Source organism: Trematomus bernacchii, unplaced genomic scaffold (genome assembly GCF_902827165.1).
Source record: "Trematomus bernacchii unplaced genomic scaffold, fTreBer1.1, whole genome shotgun sequence".
In the NCBI taxonomy this organism is placed as follows: domain Eukaryota; kingdom Metazoa; phylum Chordata; class Actinopteri; order Perciformes; family Nototheniidae; genus Trematomus; species Trematomus bernacchii.
This window is the reverse complement of record NW_022987652.1, coordinates 460,068-479,056: the sequence shown is the minus strand read 5'-3', so window position 1 is coordinate 479,056 and position 18,989 is coordinate 460,068. Positions and strand designations below refer to the sequence as shown.

At 41.6% G+C, this 18,989-nt stretch overlaps 1 protein-coding gene across 1 annotated transcript in view; it reads right to left on the bottom strand.

The window, feature by feature from the left end:
- The window catches only part of LOC117486406 (myocardin-related transcription factor A-like), a 36,157-nt gene extending 17,838 nt beyond the window's left edge, over window positions 1–18,319 (bottom strand). Inside the window, 5 exon segments of the mRNA XM_034134834.1 lie at window positions 128–286; window positions 1,441–1,516; window positions 3,768–3,823; window positions 11,546–11,611; window positions 18,050–18,319. Coding sequence (XP_033990725.1) covers window positions 128–286; window positions 1,441–1,516; window positions 3,768–3,823; window positions 11,546–11,611; window positions 18,050–18,209 — 517 coding nt within the window. The 5' untranslated portion in view covers window positions 18,210–18,319.
- Window positions 18,320–18,989: the final 670 nt, after the last annotated feature.

Genomic DNA, 18,989 nt, shown 5'->3' with positions numbered 1-18,989 from the left:
AGTCAAATTCCTCGCATGTGTGAACCTACCTGGCAATAAACCTGTTTCTGATTCTGGTTCTGATTCTGATTGACTGTGTGCACATGTTGTACAGTGAGTCATTGAGCTATATTGTGTGTGTAGTTACCCAGAGGCGAGCCCACAGGCAGGTCCACAGACAGGATGTTCTTGTGCACCAGCTCGATGGGTCCGGGTCGATGGGAGATTTTGTCGTTGAGGTCGTCGGCCAGCCGCGCTCGCTTCAGCTGCAGCTGCTTGGCCTGCAGCGAGGGCTCTGCAGACGTCTCTGAGGGAGAGACACAACAGGCATTAACATTCACTCAAAACCCACCTGTTCAACACTGCATTCAACCTCTGACCCCCCCCCCCCCCCCCCCTATTTTCTGTTTTTGTTTGTCTCTCTATGTATTTTTCTTCGCTTTTTTGTTTTATTCTCTGTCAAAGCGTCTTTGATATTTTAGAAAAGCGCTTTATAAGTGTCATGTATTATTATTATTATTATTATTATATCAAGGGATTCATTTTGCAGCAAAACACCAGGTATCTGCCTCTTTTCAAGACAACATGCTGAGCAGATCTGGACAAAAAACAGGAAGTTAAAATCTTGAAGATCAGAGATATGAGGCGATATTCATGCTAATGTATCACATCCATGTTTTAGTTTTAACACGCTTAACTTTTGCTGTGTTTATGCCAAGAGTTCACATTAATTCGGCCCGTTAGAACCATCAAAATGGAGATTTTCGAAGGGAGGCGTGTGGTGCAGTGGGTTGTGCAGGTTCAAACCCCACTGCAGTCAGCATGTCGTTGTGTCCCTGAGACACTTCACCCCAAATTGCTCCTGTGGGGATTGTCCACAGTATTGAGTATGTAAGTCGCTTTGGATAAAAGCGTCTAACAAGTGACATGTAATGTAATGTATAAGATAGAAAACGTCAGGGTTGTTGAGTGTATGAGTGTTTTAAAAGTTCCTAAAAGCCGTTCCTGGATTTGAATTCAAGTTCAATTCAATAACCAAAACTAAAGCAGTCGCTCCTTGCTAATAGTTTAATAAGGTATGAAGCAAAAGACAGCATGAGTCAGACTAATATGCCAAACATAAAATAAAGCATGCAAACAAACATGACATTGCAAAACGTTAAAAAACGCCAGATAGAATTGACCAAGGGAAATGCCTTTACACTCTTTCAAAACAATTGGGCTACAGTATGTTGCAAAACCAGCTTCATAGTGCTGATGCAGTGCTGTCAAATTCTAAGAAATGTACTTGTTTTCATATGCCACATATAAATATGAAATAGGAACTATATGCTAACGTTATCAGATGGAATTGGTTCTGTTTTGTTCACTGTATGGTTCCTTTTTTTAAGGAAGTTTTATGCAGAATTGAGCCTTTAATCCTACACTGTATCACTCATTCTGTGGCGTATGAAAGCTCACCCTCCAGAATGTGCATCCTGACCAGCTCCGAGCGCTCAGGGCGACTCCGGATCTTCCTCTTCAGATAATCCTCGGTCTGCGGAGGAAAACACAAATGGACGTAAGAAGGAGGAGGAAGGTGGAGGAAACAGTCCTTAATGGATGGACTGTATACCGCATTAAACTGTTACTGTGGATTGCAAATATCTTGGGTCGACATGTTTGTGACATTGCTAATACCTCACTTTAATTAAGTAAGAGACTTGTGAGTTATGAATTTAAATCTTCACTCCAGATGGCAGCGAGAGGAAGATCTGACCTTGGGTTATGAAAAAATATGCTAATAAAGCTAAGCTGTTTGTTTGTGCAGCTCCTTATTTAAAGAGCGCTGCCTTCAGGGTTCCTTAGTAAGTTAAAGAGGACATATTGAACTCATTTTCAGTTTCATATCAGTATGTAGTGTCTCTACTTTAAAGAGTCCTCTCCTGCTGATGTTCAGGTGTATATCAGTGTGTAGTGTCTCTACTTTAAAGAGTCCTCTCCTGCTGATGTTCAGGTGTATATCAGTATGTAGAGTCTCTACTTTAAAGAGTCCTCTCCTGCTGATGTTCAGGTGTATATCAGTATGTAGTGTCTCTACTTTAAAGAGTCCTCTCCTGCTGATGTTCAGGTGTATATCAGTGTGTAGTGTCTCTACTTTAAGAGTCATCTCCTGCTGATGTTCAGGTGTATATCAGTATGTAGTGTCTCTACTTTAAAGAGTCCTCTTCCTGCTGATGTTCAGGTGTATATCAGTAGTGTAGTGGTCTCTACTTTAAAGAGTCCTCTCCTGCTGATGTTCAGGTGTATATCAGTAGTGTTTCTACTTTAAAGAGTCCTCTCCTGCTGATGTTCAGGTGTATATCAGTATGTAGTGTCTCTACTTTAAAAGAGTCCTCTCCTTCTGATGTTCAGGTGTATATCAGTATGTAGTGTCTCTACTTTAAAGAGTCCTCTCCTGCTGATGTTCAGGTGTATATCAGTATGTAGTGTCTCTACTTTAAAGAGTCCTCTCCTGCTGATGTTCAGGTGTATATCAGTATCTAGTGTCTCTACTTTAAAGAGTCCTCTCCTGCTGACTGTTCAGGTGTATATCAGTAGTAGTGTCTCTACTTTAAAGAGTCCTCTCCTGCTGATGTTCAGGTGTATATCAGTATGTAGTGTCTCTACTTTAAAGAGTCCTCTCCTGCTGATGTTCAGGTGTATATCAGTAGTGTTTCTACTTTAAAGAGTCCTCTCCTGCTGATGTTCAGGTGTATATCAGTATGTAGTGTCTCTTCTTTAAAGAGTCCTCTCCTGCTGATGTTCAGGTTCATATCAGTATGTAGTGTCTCTACTTTAAAGAGTCCTCTCCTGCTGATGTTCAGGTGTATATCAGTATGTAGTGTCTCTACTTTAAAGAGTCCTCTCCTGCTGATGTTCAGGTGTATATCAGTATGTAGTGTCTCTACTTTAAAGAGTCCTCTCCTGCTGATGTTCAGGTGTATATCAGTATGTAGTGTCTCTACTTTAAAGAGTCCTCTCCTGCTGATGTTCAGGTGTATATCAGTATGTAGTGTCTCTACTTTAAAGAGTCCTCTCCTACTGATGTTCAGGTGTATATCAGTATGTAGTGTCTCTACTTTAAAGAGTCCTCTCCTACTGATGTTCAGGTGTATATCAGTATGTAGTGTCTCTACTTTAAAGAGTCCTCTCCTGTTGATGTTCAGGTGTATATCAGTATGTAGTGTCTCTACTGGGACATGTCTCCATGCTTTAATGTTCAAAAAGCTCTGTATTGTTATCATACTTCCTGTGCTGCAGCACCTCTTTTCACCCTCTGTCTGAAACCAGAGCCCAGTCTGCTCTGATTGGTTAGCTGGCCAATCAGAGCTTGTTCAAATATGGCACGTGAAAATTGCACATAAAATTCAAAATGCCCGACTTCCTGTTGGGTTTACGATAACACGCCAAGAGGCTTTTATGTGCGTCTCAGCATCCTACATACTGTATACCTACCACATTTCTAGGTGAAGGGTGAGGGCGCTATAGAGCTTTTCACCAATGCCTTGAAAACAACACCCCTAATATATCAAATATTTCACCAGACCTAACAATTCTGCAAAAACAAATCAACTTTTGGTGAACTTTTAAGCCATCAGTAATGCAATTAACTTGTGTACATTGTAATAATAAGAACTTGAGCAAATCACAATAGGTCTTTTGTTTTAACTCTGTTGGTGCTCAGGCCCTAAATACTGCTTTGCAATTTAAATATAATGCGAGTGTTTTTCCCACAGAGAAAGCTCTTGGTGCTTGAAGACACTCACCCTCGCTCGCTCCAGACTCCTCCGCTGTTCGTGAAAGGCTGCCGGGCTCTTCAGTGCTGCGAGGAGAGACAGAAAAGAGACAAAGAGATGAACAACTCTTCCAAGGACCGATGCTCCTCTCAGCGAGACGCAAATTGTGAGAAACAGAGACGGCGTTTAGAGGAAGACTCAAAGCAGAAGTGGCTGCAGGACACAGGGTCAGGGGTCTGTTCTCCAACCACACACTCTGATGACAGCCGTGTGTGTGTGTGTGTGTGTGTGTGTGTGTGTGTGTGTGTGTGTGTGTGTGTGTGGTGTGTGTGTGTGTGTGTGTGTGTGTGTGTGTGTGTGTGTGTGTGTGTGTGTGTGTGTGTGTGTGTGTGCAGGGATAAAGAAACATTTTGTTCTGGTAACATTTGTACCTGCCTAAGATTGATTCGACCTGTTACTATGCTGTCATGTTATCATTGTGGCTTTTACATTAAAGCAGCTACACGAAGTTGTAGCCATTGGTTACGGCTTATTTTAGGTGAATTCGTTTTTTTTTTTTAGGGGTCAAATCATCAGACAAACTTCATGTTATAACCACAAGATTGTTACCTTGCCTAAAATGTAAACAAACTGACTTCTGGGGGCTCATATGCTCAACTTATTTCATACAGAATTTCCACATATTGTTTTGTTTTAGAGGAGAAAATAAGTTGGTTTGAAAATGCATTTAGACATTTGTGTTTTCAGGGTCTTATCACACCAAAAAACAACAACCGACTAATCTCCAGGACACTTCAGTAGGGACGAGGGAAATGGGATTCTTCGATGCATTGAGATTTTCTCTTGAAAAAGTCAGTTTTGATGCAGAAAAGTCATTAATAAGACACTCCCAAACCCCATTGTCAACCTTATGATCGCCTGTGTTGTAAGAGTAGCTCAGACTAGCAAAGCAACGTGTGTGTTTGTGTGTTTAGCGGTGAAGATATCTAATAAATGTGAAGTGGTGTTTGCAGTTTGTGCATGAAAAATAAACGCTGCAGCTCATCAACACCAGCAGAAGTTTCCTGTTTCTTGTTTTTCCCGGAGTGAAGTGATCGGGTATAACTCAACCAAAACAAAGTGTCTCTCCTTAAGGAAAACCAGGATTCATGTTGCTTATAGAGGAACCAATTAAGTCATGTTTACTTTCTAAGATAGGTTAATGCACCTGTTTATCTGAATTATGCATCATTCAAATACACTTTGTTTAAAAGTAAAAGGTAGCCAAACAGTGTGACACAAAACATACATGTACAGTATAGACATTTTGATGCCTCAAGATCAGCGTTTCCGCCAGGGGGGCGTCTTGCCGTCATTTGACCTTATTCAGCTTGGAACGCCCTGAACTCGAGCCGAGGGCGTCCAAAACATGTTATAATTCGAGAGAAGATCAAGAGTTTTTATCGCTTGAAATGACGAAAAGGAAAAAGGACAAGGACACCCCTCTGTTGGAGGGGCAAAGGAGTCTGGTGGGATTCTTTTCGCCGCCAGCAAAGCGTGTTCCTGTGACGGAAAGTGTACTGCCGGCGAGCCTTGACGGGGGGTGCTAGTGGAGCAAAATGAAGAAGAGCCGGCTCTTCTTAGTGAGCCGAGCCAAATGATCCGGCTCACTAAAAAGAGCTGGAATTCCCATCCCTAATACGTAAAGAGATAGTATCTATAAAGGGACGGCTCAATTCAAAATTCAAGTCATGTGACACGACGTGACGTCACCACCCCCGCTCTCAGGGTGGACGCCCACTCAGCCCTGGTCTGGCGGAAACACTGCTCAAGATGCATTGATAAGTGTTTCATTATCGCATCATAGCTTTCTGAATCAGAACAAAATCAATAAAGATTCCCATTGCAAATGTTCAATGCAGCAAACTACTTTTCCCGTGTGAAACAAACAAGCTCTTATCCTGATTATATTCTTGCATACTTCGATACATCAGCACTGCTCCATGATAGGCTCATTATTCATTGCTTTAAACAAGAAACAAAAGAACTGATGTGGCGACGTTCACTGTGCATTTTTGAGATTGGTAGAAAGCAGACTATTTCCAAAAGTATTTCAAAGGTTTACAGTGTGTGTGTAAAGTCAGAGAGATGTACAGTAGCTGGGACATACATTCCTGAACGAGGATCGTTAAAGAGCAGACGGAGGAGAGAGAGACTGATGGATGGAGCGCTGCACACAAAGAAAATCTACATTCATCACCGCACTCAGCCACGACTGTCTGCAATGTACTGAGTGTATAGAGGAGAGAGGGAGGGGGAACGTCTGTGTGGTTTGAGTGGAAACATGTTTTTATACAAATTTAGCGACCCAGTTAGAGCATCAACAGAGAATATTACCTTTAAAAGGAGAAGTTTAAAACTATTACATTGTTTAAAAAACGTACATTTCAGTTCAAAGTTATATCCAAGAAGTTAAAAACGTGAAACAGATATTTATTTTTCCAGCTGCCACTAAAGAGTCATTGCATAATGAAATGATCCTGCATGTGGGGGAAACTTCTGAAGCAATTGGAATAAGGACTCGGAGAGACACGAGGAGAGCTGGAGCTTTGATGGCAAACACTGACGGTTTATTTGGAGCTTCGGCCGGAGAATTCACAAGACATGTCACGGGCCACGAGTTGACCACACGGCCACAATCAATTCTGAAGACCCCTCCTGTAGCTCGAGGTTTTAACTAGTTCAGAGTGTAATAATCAACATTCTTCATCAGCGAGACTAGAGCTGTCGTCCATAGAAAAGAATGTGCGCCAGGGAACCTACGTCCCTAAAAAGAAGGGCCTCTAGACGTCCCTGAACAATAAACTATCTCATGTCAGCTTGTGCTCTGTCAAAGACTGGCAACAACAATGCGCCCAGCTGCACCTCCTTAAGAGAGATAGTGGCAATACCCAAGGCCGTAGAACTATGCCGTGAGAAAAGAGACAGTAAGGAGAGAAAACGATGAACTGGGTCGAAGGTTGAATACCTAAGCAAATGATTCCCCAACACTGCAGATTATTTTCTAGATGAATTGTTTAAAACATTTAAGAAACATAGAAAAATGTCCAACCATGTATCTCAAAGTTCAACGTCTGACTCATGTCGTAAAATGTCTTGTTTTGTACGCAAAAGACTCAACAATATTCAATTTCAGATGATATAATGCACAATAATGCAGGAAATCTCAATAAATTAGGCTAAAAACCAGCATTTTCTGCCATTTTTGCATGAAAAGTTACCTTAATTACTAACCGATGATGATTCTTTCCGTCTTTTATTCACATTTTCAAGATGAATCTGTCCGACGCATTCCCTTTAGGACATTTAGCCAAGAGCACAGTTTCCAAATGTTAAGCAAGACATCAGAACTGTCTTCAATATCAAGAACGTTTGGGTTTCTAATATCTAAACAGACAGTAATAATGATGTTCAGTGTATTTGGGGAAGGATATTGGGAGGGCAGCGGCAGTTACGATGATGCAACGCAGCGTTCATAAAGATTGGTCAAGAAGAGCTGGTGAAATCCAAAAGGTGTGTGAGGGTGTGTGTGGACATCCTGGAGACAGAAGGGCATCAACTGTACTGTGTGTGTGTGTGTGTGTGTGTGTGTGTGTGTGTGTGTGTGTGTGTGTGTGTGTGTGTGTGTGTGTGTGTGTGTGTGTGTGTGTGTGTGTGTGTCACAAGCCTTGACGCTGAGAGAAGAGCTGAATACCAAACGCTGTTATGTAACAAACGGTCACAAATCACAACAAACACACCGCCGGTCAGCTGATCCTTCACTATCCTCAGCTGAGAGACAACAACACATGTCTTACTTATGCAATCAGAGTCTTATTGATGTCATTATGTGAATATATCAGACTTCAATTGGCCTTTTATAAAGAATATCATATCAGGCATTCACTTTAGGCGCTTTCACACCGGAGTACTTTTCCCAGGAATAGTTCCGATAGTTCCTGGGATTTTGCGTTCACACTAAAAAGATCTGGAACTAGAACTTATTTCATGAGAACCTTTTCACCCCTTTTCAGTCCCTGCTAGAGAGCAGGTACTTTCCTGGGGAGAAAAAGGTTCCAATTTCTGATTGGCTGGGTGAATTACAAACCACCCCACGTAAAACTCGGAAAAGTTTTGTGAAGCCGCCATTTTATTTGCTGGCATTAGCATTATTAGCATTAGCATTAGCCCCGCGCACCAACGGAGAGAGAATAACTTATGGCAACACAAAATAAAACATGGGAGCGGTGGAGATGAGGAGGTGTCTACTGAAGCCAGTCCCCAACTCCGGGGACTTCCGGCCGGGGACTTCGGGTGGCAGTATACGCCATAGATATATATAAAGGCTAGATGGCTCAAGGGGGCGTCGCCAGCGTAGCTCACCGGTGGCCATCTTGCCACAGTCAACAACTACTGCTACAGCTGTTGTAAGGTGAGTGATCTGCACAAAAATACTCTTAACTCGCTGAAATCTTGACTGATTTACAAACGGTTTGGTTTATTATAAACGTTATTAGCATGGCTATGATACAGGAGGCAACAAGACATGTTGAACAAAAAAAAGTCCATGATTATAATTATAAGTATGCAGTATCATAACTAAATCTTTGATGTTTATAACAAACCAAACCGTTTGAAAATTGGTTGAAAATTGAGCAAGCTATGATTATTTCAATAGTGCACCATAGACATAATGTTATGAATGAGCGAGCTGCCTGTGGCAAGATGGCCGCCATGTGGCAATGTCGGTCTCCATTAGCCAGCAGCACGGGTGAGTCATCTAGTGTTTATATATATCTATGGCAGTATACGCCGTGAAGTTGTTTGCGGCCTGCCAGTAAACCCAAAGCAGAAGAAGAAGAAGTGACGTCAGCGGCTTCATTTACGTAATCTTCCCTCAAGGATTTATTCCGGTGTGAACGTGATCTGCTGAACTAAGTACGGCAAAGTACTTGGTGTGAAAGCGCCTCTTGCTTACAGACATTAGTAGGAAAAGGCGTAGAGGAAATAACATGTTGTTTTTTGTAATATCTGTCCGCAATGAACCCTTGAGATTCTAGAAGAATTATTGCAATCCATCTCATAATGTAGCTGTAATTGACATGTTGTTCTGTTTCAGCAGACAGTATGAAATAATGCAATTGCATGTCTGCACAGCTGGCCTTTGAGCCCAATCAATCACTACTTTTACTAAAATGCACAGAAACAGTGAAAGCACCACAGTGTGCATCTGGCTTTACTCAAATACAGAAGAGTCAGACAAAAACAAAACAGAACAGAGATTAATCTCCAGAGGACAAGACGACTAACTGGCTCCCTTTAGAGAATGATCTATTGTTCTGAAGAGGCTTCGTGCAAGAATCTGCTTTCAATACTGGGAACATGACACAGACACTTTCATCTCTGGAGAATAACACAAATAAATGTCAACTCTTAAGTGGTTAAATATATCATTCAGCAGCTCAGACATACATAAAAGAAACATAGAAATTCAAGACAAGAGAGCTTTGTTATTAGGGAAGGCTTTACCAGTTCTTCATGTTGGATAAGATACTTGAGTATCTGATAAAACGAATACCAGATACTAATACCAATCCTACACCGTCCGTTCCTCTCTTAAACAAACAAGCTGTTACTACTATATGTGTTTTGATGCACTTTGCTTAAAGCAGACATTTAAACTCATCATGGTTAAACTGTGAGGAAAACATAGCACACAACGTGACACTATAACTCTATACTGCTTCTTCACAAATCAAATTAATAGCAGCATTTTTGTTCCACAGTCCCATTCAAACACTGAAAATAAAACCTAAAAGTGCAATTTTCTGCAAAAGTTACATCTTGGAATTAAGACTAACAAAGGAGTTATAATTCCAGTGTAAACAACGAAATAAAACTCACCGCTCAATACCCCAACTACATCCAATTAGCAGCATGTTAACTCCTTTGCATTTAACCTTTACTGAGATAGTGTATTTATTCTCACGTTTGTCCAGAGACACCCTGCTTCACACTCACATACTGACGCAAAAAACAACAACTCCTGAGGTCAAGTGCCTTGCTCAACAACACCCAGTCAGTGGTTAGTGAGTAGGTGGAGTATTACTCATTCACACCTCCAGCTGAAAAACTAGTGTGAGAACTAAACCACAGCAGCACTGACCCTAGATCAGTTCCCAGCACCGACTCCTCTGCAGCCGGGCAGTGTGGGAGAAAATATACTGCTATTACATTACATGTTACTTGTTAGACGCTTTTATCCAAAGCGACTTACATACTCAATACTGTGGGCAATCCCCACAGGAGCCATTTGGGGTGAAGTCTCTCAGGGACACAACGACATGCTGACTGCAGTGGGGTTTGAACCTGTGACCACCTGATCCGAACACCAACGCACAACCCACTGCACCACACGCCTCCCTCCGCCTGCAATATAATTAAGAATATTTCACTGGTATTGATGTAAGTCAGGTTAGGGTTGGGCCATATGGAAAAAAAATAGATTTCTGATCAAGTATTTCATAAAAAGATCATTAGTAATGTGGATATAATGAATTAATAGGAAAAGGTGAATATAAAAACAGCTATAACAGTGACTAATATTAAAAAATAGACACCACTTCACTGTAATGCAGGCTTAAAAAACAGGGAAAGACACTTGTGTGATATTACAGTATCAGAAATATAGGATAATATCTAGTCTCACATCAAGATATCGATAGAATATCAAAATATTGTCAATTAATAGTAGCATTTTTTATATAATTGTACCACTTTTGGTCAAGTTTGAAGGTAATGCATTAGCACAAACAATAATTTGGTTTACTTAAGGCGAATGTACCGTTATTTTTTAGCTGTTTTGTCATCTACATGGTTTATTGCGCTTACTATAAGTAGGGTTGGACAAAAATCATACTTGATGAAGCATAATGTAATATTGCATGCGTTGGAGTTAGTTTTGAATGCACTTTTTGTAAGTCCCCTTGGATAAAAGTCAATGAAATGTAATGTAGAATAAAGCAGCTGAAAATTATCCAACGTTTAAGGACATGCAACACTTTGGTTTCTATCAATGGGGCCCAACAGTCAGGTTTACTACTTTCACTTTCATTTCTCTACTCCACACTCACTTTGTCATAGCAGATCATCTACCATATAATGTACGAGGCTGAGTGCTGCGTGCTTTTTCAACAAAGACTCTTCTCGGAAGAAAACACTCCGACTTGATGCCCACAGATTCAATCTACACTGAAATAGAAGAAAAAAAAAAACCCATCTCTGCCTCTTGTGATGTGCGGAACTCTGAAACAGGAAGTGGATACAGAAGAAGGGGAAGCTGCCCTATTTGATAACACAAAGTGGTGCAAAGACACACACTAAATGTGACACATGTATGAAGTCAAACAGATGACATTTACAGTGAAAAATTTGATGCAAAACGTCTTAAAATACAGTTTTAACTGAAGAAAGTCAAACAAATCCTGTATATGAGATGTGGATAATCACATGGCACATTGAACTAATGAATCAATACACTTTACAGTTCAGTATTTATGTAATAAAGCATTCAATCTGCTATCGGATGATGTAGCTTAACTCTTTGACCTTGGCTCAAAGACACACACAGTCAGCACAAGTTCCTATTAAGCATCATAAAGCGCTTTCACACACAACATACGACAATAATACATCTTCCTAGCCGCCTTTCAGTTCGAGCTCTCCCTGCTGTGTGTAATGCATCACTGGTGTAAGGTGTATGACATTATAGTGTGCGTAAAAGGACTTACGTGGCATGATCCCTTGGCTGACCAGCTCTTCTCGTGTTCGTCTCTGCTGGAGTTTGAGCTGGAGGACTGCATGGAGACAGAGGAGGTGAGGAGGGGGAGAGAAAGAAGGGGGTCAGTGACGGCCGGTGAGAGTAAGAAAACTGCAGCGATGGAAAGCTTCCTTATTGTCCAGCGATCAGCAGTCTACAGAAATAAGCACACACGGGAACACAGGAGGCATTTGGACTAAGAACCTGCACTCAGTTCTTCATCACATTTCCCCCTTCAAACAGACGCTTTTTTTTAAAGTTTGGAGGCGGGTACAAGGAGGGCGTGAGCAGCAGACTACACTTCCTGTTTCTCGACTTTTTTTTAAAACTTTATTTCTGTGTGCAAAGTGGGTGCAAGTGATTCTAAAAATAACAGCTATCTTTAGAAGACTCAGTAAAAAAAAGAGTTCAACATTAAAAAGATGAGAAGCCAGCAGAGGAAGGTCAGAAGAATAATTACATTGCAGAGATTGAAACAAGACAAGTAAAGAAATAGTGCAGTGGGTCGATTGCACCTTCATTTCAAAACAGGAAGTGCTCGGTACATAACAGGCGGTGCGAGAGTTTTAAGGAACACGGCGCTGGACAAAAGGAGTGCGACCATGTCTGACCTTTCTGCAAAGTATCACTTGTTTGTGTAGACGAAGTATTGCTAACACAAAATACTTATTAGTCATGCGTAAGTGGGTTAAGGCACAGAGTTGCAAAGTTAGAACAGTCTGGTAATGACATCACTCTACTGAAATGCATGCTTTAACACCAGGGGAAACACTCAATATCAAATGTTAAATTAGAAATAAACTAAAATGTACTTAAAGGGGCCCTATTCTGCTAATTTGAATGTTCATATTAATATTAGTGTCTCTACTGTGACATGTCTCCTTGCTTTAATGTTCAAAAAGCTCTTTATTTTTCTCATACTGCCTGTGCAGCAGCCTCACCCTCTGTCTGAAACCAGAGCCCAGTCTGCTCTGATTGGTCAACCGCTTAGAGATGTCCCGCCCCTTAGCCTATCACGTACAATGTGTTGGAGCGCTAGCCAATAGAAGCATGAGTGTAATATAGTGATGTCACTATGTTCCTGAGGGAAACAAAGGAGTTGAGTAGAGGCGTTTGAAGACCCTTTACATGCACAATAACCTATATAACACACAAAAGAAATAACAGGGCCTCGTTAAAAGTTAGGAGGGATGCAAAATGTTTATCATTTAGTGCATTGTATTTCATGACGCCCTGGAGTATCAGTTTCAACACGGATATACTTTAGGGAAGTGACCCTTCAGTCAGTCTTACAGACAAGAACAAACACACGCCCCTCACCCCGAACAATGATCAGACTGTAAGGAACAGCGTGAGGGTCACACAAACACTGGCGGTGGTGTGATGTGTTTTCCGAGGGCGATAAGTAACTGATACTCTCTGAAGGTCTTCCTCTGGGCTCAAAGCGGCAGCCGGTTTCCTTTTTTAAAACAGAAGTCATTTACTGTCTATCTTCAAGTTTACAGTGTTCGATAAAATCAAAAGGAAGGAAGGAGGTTTTTTTATAAACTAAACACTACTTTCACTGACATGCAGCTGAGAGTCTGGCTGTCCCTGTTGAAGGGGTGTGTGTGCGCGTGTGTCTGTGTGTGCGTGTGTGTCTGTGTGTGCGTGTGTGTCTGCGTGTGTCTGCGTGTGTGTCTGTGTGTGCGTGTGTGTCTGTGTGTGCGTGTGTGTCTGCGTGTGTGCGTGTGTGTGTGTGAATGTGTGCGTGTGTGTGTGTGAATGTCTGCGTGTGTGTGTGTGTGTGTGTGTGTGAATGTGTGCATGTGTGTGTGTGTGTGTGTGTGTGAATGTGTGCGTGTGTGTGTGTGTGTGTGTGAATGTGTGCGTGTGCGAATGTGTGCGTGTGTGAGGCTTCACAAGAATGTCAGGGTGTGTGTCTGTGTGTGTGTGTGTGTCTGCGTGTGCGTGTGTGTGTGTGTGTGTGTGTGTGTGCTGTGGTGCATGTGTGTGTCTGCGTGTGTGTGTGTGTGTGTGTGTGTGTGTGTGTGTGTCTGCGTGTGTGTGTGTGTGTGTGTGTGTGTGTGAATGTGTGCGTGTGTGTGTGTGAATGTGTGCGTGTGTGTGTGTGAATGTGTGCGTGTGTGTGTGTGAATGTGTGCGTGTGTGAGGCTTCACAAGAATTTCTCTGCGACACAAACAGCACCTGTTCCTTGCCACTAACAAAGTGACATTATTTGCAGTAATGCAAGTTAGTGTTTGTAATCCCATATGACTAATTTATAAAGGACAGAATTATTTATATATATATATATATATAGCTCTCATACCAAAATGCAGATTTCCCCCATGAAATGTTAAAGTGGTGCCAGAAAACAATATTTCTGTTCGTCAACAACGGTATAATTACTGCAAAAATATGAAAATCGTGTCGAATAGACCGTCAGACTGCAGAGACAGCTTTTGTTTTTACGGAGCTCAGAGGTCACGTTGTTGTTTACGTCCACCGCTAGAATTATAATTATTTTAAATAATTGTGTAAAAATGTTGAATTCATATATTATCTTTTAAAAGTGACCTATTATCTCAATATTGACCAAAACTATGACGATTTCAATTCTTGCAATTATCCAGCAGCCATAAACATTAGTGTTGCAGGCGAGCTAACCACCTAGCCGCCGTGCGTAGCTGCTGCTGTGTTATGACAAACAATCGTGGACAGAAACACTGCGAGTGTTAACGTCACAGTCTCTGCAGCTACAGTAAATGTCATTTAGCTTTGCTGGAAATCCTCTCTAGGTGATCTCAGCCCTACTCTGTTTTATTTACAAGTGAGCATGCTCTACATCGCGAGGGATCAGGCTAGCTCTAGAGAAGCAATAACATGTCAGAGACGTAAACACAGCCCGGCTGCGTCGTCTATATGTTGCTCCAGCAGCTAAGAGACTCACTATTTCCACAGCGCCAAAACACACGGGCTAAAACACGAGCCTCAGAGCAGGACGAGACACTTGGCACTTCTTCCAGGGAAGAGGGGGTTATTCTGGGAAAGGGAATCTTACACTCTGCCCCCACATACACTCTGCATACTCTTTTACACTGAATGGACTTTTTTTAGCCTCTCCTCCTGCACTTTCAAGTTTCACAGTGACACCTCTCATCATTTCTAGTGAAGGTGCGATGTGTGAAAAGCTGCAGTGGTGTTCAAACTGTAGACTGTCGATGTGGGGAAACCAAATCACACGATGCAGAGAAGTGAAAATAACTACATGACATACAAACATCATAACCATACAGACTTCATGTAACTTTAGAGATTTCTACCGGACTCTGATTTTGCAATGCAACATGGTTTTATGTGCATGTAAACATATTCAGTATTAATGTTTTCATTGGATAGTGATGATGATTAACAATGCTTTTATCTAAATCAGGTTTGAGGTTAATTTAGGGAAAGGATGAAAAGGCAGGGCAGCTTTATTGGGATACTAGGCCACCGCCTACGCACTCATAGAGGGCTAAGGAGACAGCTATTGACACAATGGTGAAAAGCAAATAAATATCCAAAGAAAGGCAAGTCAATTGTAATCCCTAGTTAGCAAACCTTTGATGTTTCACCTGATAAGTAACAAATAATGACGTTTTGTTGAATGAATAGGTTAATCAGGTAAGGTTCTTTATTTGTCAAACTAACATAGCTACAGTGTAGTTATGTCGATGAAAATCTTGTGTCACAGGCTTCTCCAACAGTGCAACACATCACATCAGTACTTAAGCAATGCGGTCTTGCAAAGAAGGGCTTCATGCAGGAAGTGACATATCAAATGTTCCTTGTACCCAATACAAAAAAAAACTGTCCAGGCTTATAGTTAGGTAGTAAGATATGAAAGTTAGGGAATTCCTAGTGTATATACTGACTTAGGACACATGTATAAATGTCCAACACCATGACAACGTGAGAGTGAGAGTAGTAGTAAGGACAGAGAAGCATCAGGAGGACGGGGTCAGTGAGGTAGAGTCAGGTTCACGCTGGCCAACTAGGCTAATCCTCCTGCGCTCATTTGTCATTACTTCTAAACACGTCTGAGTTTGTCACTGTCCTTGCAGAGGCTTGGCACTGACACACACACACACACACACACACACACACACACACACACACACACACACACACACACACACACACACACACACACACACACACACACACACACACACACACACACACACACACACACACACACACACACACACACACACACACACACACACACACACACACACACACACACACACACCACACACACACACACACACACACACACACACACACACACACACACACACACACACACACACACACACACACACACACACACACACACACACACACACACACACACACACACACACACACACACACACACACACACACACACACACACACACACACACACGTTTAATTTAGTTAAGAAAGACGTTAATATTTCTCTGAACAAATGCATTTTGGTAACAATTTATATATAGTTTTTAATGTTATTTTTAATATATCATTTTCTATTTATTTTCTTCATTTGTTTTTCAGTTTAATTAAATTTAAAGGACAACAAAAACACAGGTTCCACTGACCCTCGGCGTCAACAATTGGCCTTGGCGTTTGAAATGTTATAATAGGAAAGCCTGTGAATGTCCTACATGTGCTCATGCTGTTGTTCAGACGTTTGATTGCACCTAAACGCAGCGCCGCAGCAAATGTTTCACACATCAGTGCGAATGGAAAGAGGCCAGAGGGCAGGAACAGTACAAGGTTAAGGCTTCTCACACTTTGAGACGACAACAGGAAGGGTTGTTGCAGTGAATACTAATTCTCTTAAAGTTCAAGAGGAAAGCAGTCATTTTCCCAGAGCTTTAATGGCTTGATGCAATTCCTGTCACTCTCACTTTCTCTACATGATGCCTGGCACCTTTAAAGAATTTAGCGGTTAGCAATAAGCAGCTTTATTAATAACTGAAGGCTATGCAGTGACTGTATCATGCCAGCTGTTTTTTTTTAAAGTACAAAACAAATTCTTTCCACCTTTGTTTCATACTTTCCACTCGCTTTCATCACTCTAATCTCACAGGAAGGCTTTGTTTCAGCTCCAGACGGTGATCTGAATCTCTGAACATCTCTTTAAATGTTAGTGAGAAACTAAGTGAAGCTAATTGACTGTAAGCCATTCCAAATAACATAGCATTGTATTTTATGTCATTGTTGGCTCTCTTAAGGTTTTCCTTTAAGTGGAAAAACATGTCTTTAAGCCCTCAGAGAGTTAGTTCTCCTCTTGTTGATGTGGAAAGGAATACAGCATCACATTTAAAACACACTACTACTACTACTACTACTACTACTACTACTACTACTACTACTACTACTACTACTACTACTACTACTACTACTACTACGACTACTACTACTACTACTACTACTACTACTACTACTACTACTACTACTACTACTACTACTACTACTACTACTACTACTACTACTACTACTACTACTACTACTACTACTTCTACTACTATACTACTACAAGAAGAAAACATAAAAGCAGCTACTTCAAATATGGATGAAATGATGGTTTTACATGTGTTAAGTATTGATAGCTAATAGCTCAAGGTCTGTTTCTTAATAACACAAATGCATAGGGAGAATTTAAGGGCAGACACTACAGGTGGATAGGACTTTTAACTGCTAGATATCACAATGAAACTTCAGGCTATGAATGATAAACTCTGAATGAACCCCTCTGTATTACAATTTACATTGAACTAGTCTGGTGTATTCTTTTAGTGCTTCAAAAGAGGAGATTTCCGACTCAAAAGGAATGGGAAAAACACTACTTTTGAGAAAGCTGCCTTTACAGATGTGTACTGTACAACTTTTAATAAAAAAAAAAGACTTAAGATAAGTAGGGTCGACTCATTTAACAGAGATATCACCATGAAACATCCCCAGTTGATTGCCTGTATTAAGAAATATAGTTTAAATATGCAAAAAAAGGCATCTAAACGTAACTTTTAGTGAATCTAAGTGAAATCTACTAATCTCAAACAGCCAAAGAAGCGAAATTAAACACCTAAATGTGCATTTTTTTATGTTTTCGTTCCGATAGTCTGAAAGAAAACATGTTATGGATGCAAACTAGCCCAAACGCTCAAAACTGACTAGTGCCTGTAGTGTCTCATCATCAGTGAAACACCACAGACTCCGCTATTTGCATGCATGGTTGCACACACTTCCTCAATTAAACCTAGTGGTTTAGTAGTCTGCCTATTTAACAGGTTTATCAGAGAGAACAGATAACCACTGCTGACTTCCTTCCTACAGAAGCAAGTCAGCAAAATCTCTCGTGTTAGGAACGCCTCGACATCGGATTAGTTATCGAAATGCAACCTGTAGTCTGAAACACATGCACACAAATCATCGGAGGTGTGTTGTGTTTTTACTGACTGTGTGCGGCTCCCGATCGCCCACCTTCTTTCAGGCTGTGATAGACAAGTCTGTCCTGATCCAGGGTCAGTCCTGCCTTCTCCATGTCCTCTCCCATTGGAGGAGAGCCCGGGGGGGAGGGCTCATAGGACAGGCAATGGTTGGTGTCCAGCATTATCATTCAGAACGCAGATGAATTATGTGGTAACCATTGGACTTCCTCATTCAAATGCTGTCCACACAAAGTCCCAAATGTTTTCTGAAGAGCGGAGGATAGAGAAAAGTCCTTGATGTGTCAAAACTGCGACCAGCTGTCCCTTCAAATTAGCCGTCCTCTCTCTCCAGGGGAAGGACGAGAATCAAATTCCTCGGAAGACCCCTTGTGAAAGTCAAAGAAAATCTCCCTTTAAAGCGGAGGGAAAAAACGCCGCCTCTGTTTCTATCCCAAGTGTCTTCTGTATCGGAGGGATCGATTGGTCTGTCTCTCTCTCGTCCTCCTGCTCTTTCCTTCCCTTTGCAGTGGCAACCGGCGAGTCACGACAGCGCTGGAGAGACCGCGAGGGAGGAGAGAAATCCTCAGGGCGAGTCGTGGATTAAAAGAGCTGAGGAATATGAAAAAGAGGCCAGTGGCGGAGGAAGAGAGAGGACACAGCAGAGAGCTCGGCAGAGAGAGACTGCTCTGGTTGCAGCTCCTCCTGAATCTCTCTCTCTCTCACACACACACACACCAGACACACACACGAGCAGGGAGTTCTGCCAATAAAGTTCTCCTGCTCAGCTGTTGCAATTCATTCACTGTTACAGGCTAAAGGGAGGGGGGGGGGGGGGGGGGGCTGCTACATGCTAACTCCTTTCTGTAAAACTCATTCAAACAGAACCAAATATCAATTTTTTTAACACCTACACGCAAAAATGATTTCATCTAAGGGCGGTTTTTATTGCTAACGGCAGCAGTAAGTGT